At 52.0% G+C, this 10,298-nt stretch overlaps 3 protein-coding genes across 3 annotated transcripts; all 3 read right to left on the reverse strand.

Moving 5' to 3' along the window:
- Positions 1–1,232: 1,232 nt before the first annotated feature.
- Positions 1,233–2,393, reverse strand: PV08_01887 (uncharacterized protein; the record flags this gene model as incomplete). The annotated part of the gene is made up of 1 exon (XM_016376247.1): positions 1,233–2,393. One exon carries the CDS (start codon positions 2,391–2,393, stop codon positions 1,233–1,235), a length of 1,161 nt encoding a protein of 386 aa, XP_016241523.1.
- Positions 2,394–3,745: 1,352 nt separating this feature from the next.
- PV08_01888 (uncharacterized protein) lies at positions 3,746–5,088 on the reverse strand (the record flags this gene model as incomplete). The annotated part of the gene is made up of 2 exons (XM_016376248.1): positions 3,746–5,042; positions 5,075–5,088. The coding sequence occupies 2 exons, from the start codon at positions 5,086–5,088 to the stop codon at positions 3,746–3,748; spliced, it is 1,311 nt and encodes a 436-aa protein (XP_016241524.1).
- Positions 5,089–6,443: 1,355 nt separating this feature from the next.
- PV08_01889 (uncharacterized protein) lies at positions 6,444–10,265 on the reverse strand (the record flags this gene model as incomplete). Its single annotated transcript, XM_016376249.1, has 1 exon — positions 6,444–10,265. One exon carries the CDS (start codon positions 10,263–10,265, stop codon positions 6,444–6,446), a length of 3,822 nt encoding a protein of 1,273 aa, XP_016241525.1.
- Between the last annotated feature and the right edge of the window lie 33 nt (positions 10,266–10,298).

Consider the following 10,298-nt stretch of genomic DNA (forward strand, 5'->3'; position numbering starts at 1 on the left):
CGAGAGCAACTAACTAGTCAAGGGTTGCCACGTACATTGAAAAGAGACGAATAGTATCCGTCACTCGGACAGTGGACGATGGCAATAACAATAGCAACAGCAATAGCAATATCAGTGTCGGTATTAGTGTCAATGTCGGTGGTTCAATGGGAGAGAGAGTCGGTGTCCGCGTCAGTACCGTTGCAGCAGTGAGAGGTTTCGGGGCTACAAGACCGACCACCTCCTTGAAGTTACCCAGGTACGGAGTACCTCCGGGGCAATCGACAATAGGTACCGCACAGCAAGGTCACTAGGTAGGGAGGAAGACTCTCAAATGTCCACTGCCGCCTATCTACGAAGACCCTTTTATTCGTTAGCCATGGGGGCCGCCCTACGTTACCAAACTTGGCCCTCAGGTGCTATTGTAGGTACACGTACGGAGTAATAAGGAAACTTGTCTCCCTGGTGAGAACTCGTTAGTTAACACTAAAAGTTACTTAGGTACTGTTATGTAAAACAAGTAGTAGGTTAAGCCGGGTAAGCTGACCAATCGACGCGCCCAGACGTGACGGGAACCCCACAAATTAAAATCCAGGGGGATATATTTTCGACGCGGCAAATCTGTGTCTCATACTTACCTTGTGGAAGCGGCTCGGCTCAAGAATCGAGTTTGCTATGGTGATGTCCCTGCATTGCACAGCGCGGACGGACTGTCGCCATTGAGCGTCCTCCGGGGCTCTCATTCGCGCAGTTTTTGGCTTGAAATTTAATGACACGCGCGCATTCATGTCGTGACCGTCATTTTTTTTTTGTTTTTTCCTTTGGGACGAGTCGAAGGGCAAAACCAAAGTACCAAGGTCGAGTCTCGGTGGGTGTATGGTTTTTGCTTTTTTTTTTTTGGATTCGGTATCTGACTTCTTCTTGTCCTGAAACATCCCATCGCAGTCACGACAACGGTGGAGTGTGGTAATGATGTCGGGTTGAGAGAGAGCCAGAGAGACAGAGAGAGAGAGACATGGAACCACTTGTCACAATGGAGGTTGTTAATTCTTTCTTTACGTGGTTCCTCCTTGATCTCTAGCTTCCAACAATATGCTATGCTATGCTATGCTATGCTATTCTTTGCCGTGCTACGCTATAGCTATACGGTATATACTACGCTGCGCTTGGTGCTGCAATTCCCTCAAGTGAGGACTGACGGAGATGTATCGTTAAGGTATCAAATCGTTTCGTTTCATGACAAAGTCAAAGACTCACTCACTCACTCCAGTCCGTAACCTGTCCATTAGTATCCTCAAAACTTCATCTTCCCAATCGTTCAACTCCAACCAGTCTGGCACGACGATGGTTCGGGGCGCAATGATGATTTTGTTGTCTTCGTCCTTATCTCGGCCGTCTTTTTTCGTTGCATGAGGACTGCTGCTGCTTCTGGTCATCGGATGCGGTACTCTGCTTCCCCGTGAGATCGACACGGAGTCCGAAACCACCGTAGCGCCGGTCTCGATCTTCCTCAGGTCTTCGTTCGATTCAGCCTCGGTGTCGGTATCGCTGATGGCCTCACTCTCCTTTCGAGTCCTCCTCCCATCATCATCATCATCACCACCACCACCACCATCACGACTAGAAATTCCCTTCTCCACGTCCGGCGGCAAGGTCTTCTTCTTCTCCTGCTTCCTCTCTTCTCTGAGCGCTTTCAAATCCACAGGCGTCCACCAATACACGGGAAACCGGCGGCCGGAGATGTTGTTCAGCACCAGCGCGCTAGCGAGCATGAGCATCGCCGCAAGGAGGACCAACGGGACGAGCCACCAGCCCAAAACCTGGATTTCGACGTTGGTCGCGGCCAGCAGCGCCGTCGCTCCCGCAGGTGGATGGACCGTCTTTGTGAAACTCATGACCATGCTCGCCACGCCGACGGCCAACGCTCCCGCGAGCCACCGTAGGTCCTCGAACCGGTCCGGTGGCAGGTGCTCAAAGAGTTTGGTGATCCCGACGGCCACCACGGCCGAGAGGAAGTGGCCGACGACCAGATTGCGAGGCTGGGCCAGTGGCGATTCGATCGTGTTGTACTCGAGGATGGCCGCGGCGCCGAAGGAGGCGATGACGATGGGTGCGCTGTGGCCCGAGAGTCGAGGCAGGGCGAGGAAGACGTTCTCGATGATGGCGACGCCGCAGAACGCCCCGACCATGACAGAGAGGTACAGCGATAGTGTGTGGAGGAACGATGAGCGGTGCACTGGGGATGGTTTCTGTGCCGAGCTGCGTGGCGCCCGGTAGCCGAACCAGTACGAGATCCATGACGGGAAGAAGCGTAAGGGGTTCTGGGGGATGAAGGGGTTGAGGTAGTTGTCTATGTCGAACGGAGGTTTGGGTTTGGTCGTCTCAGGGACTTGAAATAGTCGGGCTGGGTTCATGTTCATGTTCATCCGAGGCGTTGTCCAGAACTCCCTTTGACCTTCGGATGTGTGTGAGAGAGAGGCTCCCAGCAGGATGGACGTGGATCGCTGGTGAGATGCTTGTGTGTGGGCGTACGTGGGTGGCAAGATGTGTATACCCCGGCAGCGCAGAGCATTATATCCCCGTCGAGAATAGAGGGTGAAGGTCGGCCGGGTAAATGATAGCTGATTTGGTGACGACGGAGAGTTCTAGCTGCTATAATACCAGCATAGCAGCAAGAGAATGATAAATTCAGATTGCTGCTGTTGGCGCAGTACGAGTACGAGCACCGCACAGAGTACCCCGTGCCCCTAGACGATATCTGCCAATGCTGGTTGTAGAGTTCTATCGACTTGCTCACAAAACAGCCTACGACTCAACACCGTCCTGCAGGTCAAGGAGGAACAGGAGGTGGCAGAAGCTACAGGAACAGAAACTCAACGAAAGGGATTGAAAGCTGTTGTATGTACAGTACCTGTTTTGAAGAGTGGGAAAACCCCTCCGGAGCAGGCGTCACCAAATCTCCCCTTGGACACAACATCGATGAGGTTGATGGATGGACCGCGGGTCGGAAACGGGGAGCGAAGTATACCAGGTTTCAGTATCTCCGCTGGACCTGACAATTGCCATAGTAAAAAGGCGCGGACTGCACGAGGTTTCATTTCGACGCTGCAGCAAGCGGGAAAAATGATGCTGCGACTTTGGCTGTCTTTACGCGAGAGAAATACAATGAGTGGCTGTGGAGCAATAAGTTGTGGTCATGGTAATGGCTCAATTGGGCATCGGCCGAAGCACGGATGATGGTACAATATATTTTTTTTCCGGGGGCGGAGGAGAATGACGACAATCACGTGGCGTTATGGCGGCGACATGTGAATCAATGGGTTTGATGGGACGGCACAAACCACACTTGGCTGAAAAGAGCTAGAAAAGGGAGTTCCCTAAAAGCGCCCGGATATGACGAGGTTTTGCGTGATTTGACGTGTCCCGGCTGGGCCGACAACAGCAGACATGATCAACAAAAAGTTTTCTGGCAGAACATTTTGGCGCATGACGAAGGAGGCGAGAGGTTATGGTCTAGCTGGCTGGCTACGAGTGCAGCACACACAGGAGGTTACCCCCTACCCCTGCCCAGACTCACTAATTGAGGCACTCGTACCTTAATCTCAGCACCAGACAATTCCAGGGACGATGACGATCTCGACACTTCGACATCAACCTCGCGTATTTCGTAATCCGAAGAGTCCATATTGACCTATTATTGATGACCTGAATCAATCCATCCCTCCTCTATGGAGATACAGGCGTCTTCTCCGTATGATCAATGTGTCTACTTCGACCTCGGCTTCACTCGAGCCAACTCACTCCTCACAGGAATGTTGTGTTCAGGATGCGGCTCAGGGAACCCATCCACCTCGACACCCTTTCTAAACATCAAACAATGCGTCGATCCTCCGAAATGGAACATGCCAATCTCATCTCCCTTGTTGACATGCTGACCTTCCTTGACAGTGACATCGCACGTCGAGACTTCACACATACCAATACCTAAAAAGGCCATCAGTCCAATGTCGGGATTCTCCGCCTCGAAGAACATAATGGCCCTAGTGGCCGTCGCACTCAAGTATCCCTGGCTCGTCACCTGTCCCTCCGGGTCGGCGGACTGGCCTGGCCCAAAGTCCTCAAACAGCGGCTCAGAGTAATACGTCCCGTCGACCACGTATGCCTTGACCAGTTTCCCCGACACAGGCGCGTGCCAACGGTGATAACTCAACGCGCTCAAAAACGCCTGGTAAACGGTTCCTCCGACGAACTGCTCAGCCAGCGGATCTTGCGCCAGCATGTCGACGACCGAATACGGCTGTCCCTTCAACCAGAACTTGTCGCGGCGCTTGACGTCCCTCGCGACCTTGAACGTCTTGGACTCGCACGCGTTGGCAATCACGCTGTCGTCGTCGGGACTGGCCACCGGCCGGACGCCTTCTTTGAACAGCCTCGTGAAGAAATGGTCCCATGACTTGTACCCCATATGCGGCTCTGAGGGATCGCACTGGAACATTTCCTCGAACCTGTAGTTCGTCTTGCCCACGTTGGCCGTGTATTGGAGCTCCTCGTACCCGTGGGGGCTGAACCAGCTTCCCTTGGCTTCTCTCTTCAACACGTACGCCGAGTCTGGCGAGCTGAGAAACTCGGCCCACGCATTGAGCACCTTCTTCAGCATGGCATTCACCTCTGGGTCCAGGAAGACTGCGAATCCGCTCTTGGTCCCCATGGGCCAGTCGAAGAGCGCGTTGAAGGGGAGTCCCACCAGCCCGACCCGTTCGGACTTGTCGTTCCACGACGGCGCCGTGGTCAAGAGGTGGTTGATGACCTGGAGCATGTGCACGTGGTCCCGGATGGTCGGGTGGCCCGCCGTACCACGCGGGTCGGTCTTGTAGGGGTCCTTGTTGGGGATCTGCTCAAACATGGACGAGAAGAGCAGCCAGACCCGCGAGTTCTTCTCGATCAGGTCCTGGAACTCTCGCACCACCGGATGCAGCTCCGCTGGGTTCTGGTCGACATGGTCGATGACACCGGCCAGCCATTCCTTGTGCGCTCGGTGGTCGTGCGGCAACCATTCGCCTATCCTGTCAAAGAGTCGGTCAGTTCTATTGTTCACTTCACTCGACACATGGTAGTGACTGGTGATGTCATAGAGGGTGTCCAGGTGAGTCTACGGGAAGTGTACGGAGTGAGTCCATCCGTGAAAAGTGTACCGATGCGTCCAATCGATGGAAACTCTACGTCGTGGTAGCTAGGGCACTTTACCTGTGCGTATAGTGTTGATCTGGGATGTCCTTCTCGTGCTTCATTCTGGTCTTTTTGGGGGGAGCTTCCCTGGACAACGACTCGATCGAACAGGTGATGTTGATGGAAGGCTCAGTTTGTATGGTGAAGTAAGTATTGTATTGCAGGAGTTTAGAACGAGGAGGGAATACGAAGCCGTTTCAGAGACAGGAAGGGACAGAAAGAGATAGAGAGAGTGTGTGTATGCGTGTGTGTAATGGCGTATATGTGGGTGTGTGGGCGTGCCGTGGATGACGTTGTGAATACTGTACTTTGGTTGTCACTCGTACTGGCGTCCGACTCCGACTCAGAAAGCCAAGGCACTTTGTAAAAGCTTCTTTCCGATGGCACTTTGTTTCTATTTCAACCTGGATACTGTGTAGTAACGTGGATGCCGAAACTTGCGCCATTGGAAGAAACATGCTCGTATATCAACCACGAGGAGGTAAAAGATTTATTTACCTGGACTGTTTTTTGCGCCCGCAGCGGAATGACCTACGTCACTATACGAAGGATGTTGTCTGGCGGTCGGCATCTCTTCCGTGGGTACGAGCAGGAGACACGAGATACCAATGGGTCACCCAATGACCCAACCGTTGAGTGATATGTCATGTCCCAAGGTACCCCGAGTGATACTCGTAGTACTCGTAGTACTTTAAGAAGCACGACTCTCGTCCCCGTGTACTCGTACCTGTTTGAGTACAAGTACAAGTACAAGCATCAATATCCCAAGTATCAATATTCAGGGTGCATAGTATCTACCAGGTAGGATCAAACATTGATACGGGTATTATCGGGTTATCTGATCTGGTCTGGGAGGATTTCTGTCCGCTCGTCTTAGTGCTTTTCTGGCCCTCAACGCCGTACGTACCACCAACCAATGTCAAAAACTTCCAGAGTCTTTTAGCGGCTCCTGTACCTAGGCAATGTATGTATGTGTTCGATATGATAATCCAAGACTTCAACACTTCCCAGAGATACTCGCTCGTACTGTTCAGACAACGCCGAATCCAGATTCCTACCCATCCAATTGGCCGTAGCGCCTTGTCCAAAAGTCCTCTGGACCAAGCTCCCTTTTCTCCCTGAAGAGACAATCTTGAAGAATTCTGTTCCCAATTCCATACCCCACTGAACACCACATGATTTGGTTTCGTCTTTTCATCTGGTCTTTGTCATCTCTCGCCGCTTCTCTTCTCATCACGTTAATTCCAATTCTGCCAAACACACCCACACCCACCTGTGCCGCCGTCGATACCGCCCGCCTCAGGGTCAAACCCATCATCAGCAGCTGTCGCATTCCCGCTTCCGGATCCCTCCTCCACCAGCGGAGGTGCAGGGTTGATCAAGTGTCCACCGAACCCTCTTAGTTCTGGCACAATGCCCTTAACGTCGTTCTGAATCACCTGCAAATCGTTCACGCCGTAGCAATACACTGCTTTCTTGTTGATGTTTCCACCATGCCGGTCGAGACTGATCGTCGTGGGGTATGGGAACGATCCAGGCCGATTGAAGTCGGTGGCCGAATTATTTCCAGCCCCCATGGAGGTGTTCGACACAATCGGGCTCAGTAGCGTTCCGTCGAACGCATGGTTGGTCCAGATCCTCACCAAGAATCGAGTCTGACTGAGCGTGCAACGCAGACGGGATTGTCCGCGTGTGCACCCGCCGTCTTCGTCGGCCGCGTCGATACCGTTATTGTTGGAGAATTGCGACGTGTTGAGTGGGGCCGTCGAACGTAGGAAAATCGCCTTGTCGTAGTACATGTAGAATCCGAAGTGCTCGTCCTGCTGTCCGCGGTTGTACAATTTGATCGGCTGAGACGTAGGGTACGGCGACGTCGGAAGGAGGTTGGCCGGAGCTGCGCTTCCATCGTCAAGGACGTCCGGCGCCGGGATGATGTCTGAGTTGTTGCTATCTCGGCTTGCGAGCAGTTTTGAAGTGGCCAAATTGCCCTGTGTCGAATTGAACGGGTCCAGAGGAAATACCGGTATAAAGGTCATAAAGAAAGGAGTGTCTTCGCCCTGGAAAGGCTCAGTGATGTTGTCAGTCGTGTTACCCAAGAAAATCTCGTCTGCCCGACTTGGCGGTGTCGGGTTTGGTTCCAATAGATCCTTTGTGAATGGGTCACTTGCTCGAGGGCTAAGGTTGGCTGACCTCTTTCTTAGCTCGTTCACGGGGAGCGTCATGTTCCCCGGTACCGTGCCATTTTTGAAAGTGATTTCGAAGCGGAAGTTTGGCTGATCTGGACTGTTCGGCGCTATCTCAGCCTGGTTCTCCTTTGGTAGTGCGCAACTCCACATTGTGGTCGGTGCTACACACTGAGATTGCTCCTGAACGGGATCAGGCATTGCGATTGTTGAGATACCTGTTGGGATGGGAGGATATCCCGTCAAGTTGAGCCACTGGCTCTGAGTAGGAGTCTCATCACCATGACGAGTGAGTAAGGTGGCAAGAAGAATGCAGGCTATCACAATCAGAAGAAGAAAGGCTCCCACAATGAGAGTCCATTTCCGCTTCGTAGGCTGTAGATCTTCGTCAGTCTTCGCTCCCTTCTTCTTGAATAGAGACTTGATTTTGGCGACCATCCCAGATTTCTCTGGCCCGCCACTGTTCCGGCGCTTGAGCGATGCTGGTTTTGGCGGAGTTGATTCGCTCATGTGTCGGTTGGTAGTTGCAGGCACGGCATAGATTTGATGGTTCTCCCTTGTCTCGTACGATAAAGGCGCGGGCATAGTTATCAACCTCTCTGAATAAGTAGTATGATGGTGTAATGTCGAAGCTGCTACCTGTGTTTGCTCCGAAGTTGGATTCTCGACCTGTTTCTTCGTTTGCTCAGGCGACTGGACTGCATGTCGCGGGTGGCTCATCTCTGACATAGGTACATCACCGTAAGATCTCATTGCTTCCTGCACTACTGGCGAGATCGGACCAGGAGACTGCACTGCTGCTTGTATGAATTCCCTCGGGATCGATGATTTGTCATCAGGTGATTGTACATTCTGTCGAGCGGTACTTGTGTTAAGAGTTCGTGCTTGTTCGAGCGGAGATGGAGTGACTTCTTGCCTGTTTCCAACGTTATTCGAGTCGTCTCGGGGGACTGCTTCCACGACAGTAGAAGTGCCAGCAGCAGGAGCCTCAATTGCTTTAGCCTTAGTCACAGGAGCGGTGCTCGCGTCTCTCACATTTGGGGAGAGTTCTTCCTGTTCAGAATTCACCGTGGCAAGGCTCTTGATCCTATGTTCCACACTCACATTCGGTTTGATGTCGTCCAAAGATTTTTCGGCGCCAACTTCCAGGGCAGTAGCGTTTTCTCCTGCTTCGTGATCGAATAGTGATTGCAATTGTGGTAGTCTCTCAACGCAAGAATGATTATTACATTCGAAATAGCGGACACCACTCAATTGCTCCACGGCGCATGCATGGTAGTATTCTGCTGCAAGTCCCACTCCAGCACCCCCGAAGCTCTCGATGGGAGGCTCCCTTTGAGCATCTCCAGCAAAGGTCTGATCTTTTGGTACTTTCGAGGTGACATCATCTGTTCGGTCAAGATGCCTTTCCATTCCTTTGCTCTTTGCCCAAAATGTCCATCTAGCTGATATGCTTGCTCTAGGGCTAGCCAGGCCAAGACGCCTGGGGGTCTCGGGTGATTCTGCGAAGACAGAGGACACGGAGGCGTGTTTATCAACTTCATCAAGCGTAGAAATTGGCGGCATCGGGGGTCTTTCGAAGTTGTTGGTTCGGGTCTTTTCTGAGATGGTACCTTTTCTGGACAGCATTGGTGAGAGCATGAGATTCCACCAACCCTGTGATCTATGTCGGGCCATGTCACCCTCCTTGGGCAGAATATGTTCCTGGCTTTCTGAAGAGGCTCTCTGTACACTTTCGGGGTTTTGGAAGTCCCTTTCTCCGTCAAAAGCGATGTCCTCTTCTTCACCACTCTTCGCATACCCGGCCGTCTGCAATGTGATTGCCTCTCCTACAGGTATATGACCCTTTTTGTGGACCTCGGGCATTGCGGGTACCGGAGGCAAAGTTTCTCCGCTTCTTGTGTCGTGGGGTCCGGAGCGGGTGCTGTAGATACTAGAAGAAGGCCGCAGTCTGCGCATCGATTGGGGCTTCCAAGAATCTCCCTCCTCAGCTGGGGTAATGACAATTACTGGGGTCTCAGGCGTTGTTGTCGCATGAGTATCATTGGCGGCATCTCTCAGCCGATGAGCGTTCGCCTCATTTGAGGGAAGACTAAGTCCAATGACAACAGACCTTTTCTCAGACGACTGGTCTTTGCGTTGCGCGGTACCCAGGTCGATGGTTACCAAAGAATCGTAATCGGCGACGGACGCTGTTCTTTGAGCGCTGGCCTCATCGGACAACTTTCTACGAGCTGTCTGTAAGTCTTGCCATTTCGAATACGCTTCACGAGCACGATTTCTATCGTGACCTGAAGTATGTGTCATCGTGGTATTTGAAGCCATAGAATGTTCCAGAGCCAGGTTGATCGTTGTTTGGTCAACATGTTCGGCCTTTGCAGACACCACAGAAGTAGCACATCTTTTCCCAATTCGGGGTCGTTGCGATTGCACTTGATCTACCACAATGCTTTCATTTTGGGATCGCAATAGTGGTGTTGAGAAATTTGTGACGATATTCAATCCTGGAAGTCGCCGGTTTTCGGCATCAGAAGTCGATACCACAGGTTTCTTGGTTCGGATTGTATTTTTCTCTGTTGCTCTAGAGGACACCTGTGCGTTTTGGACACCTTGACTGTATCTTTCCAGATAAAATTGATCCTTTCCGCAAGAGGAGCCGCTCTCATAATCAGAAATGCTGGATATGAAAGTTGAGGAGGGCGAGGATTTATCATCAGTTGTCCAATTGGTTCCTTTACTTTGTGTGGAGGCAGAATACGTCTCGATCGAGGAAGGCACCGGTCGCAAGCCACGCATGAGGTCACGCTGACTTCGATATGTCTCTTGAGCATCAACAACACCGGAGGACATTCCAGATGGTTCAAAGCTGGTTTCCATTACGTTGCAGAGATGCTCAAGGAAAGATTGGAG

The sequence above is a fragment of the Exophiala spinifera genome (genome assembly GCF_000836115.1).
Source record: "Exophiala spinifera strain CBS 89968 unplaced genomic scaffold supercont1.1, whole genome shotgun sequence".
Lineage (NCBI taxonomy): Eukaryota > Fungi > Ascomycota > Eurotiomycetes > Chaetothyriales > Herpotrichiellaceae > Exophiala > Exophiala spinifera.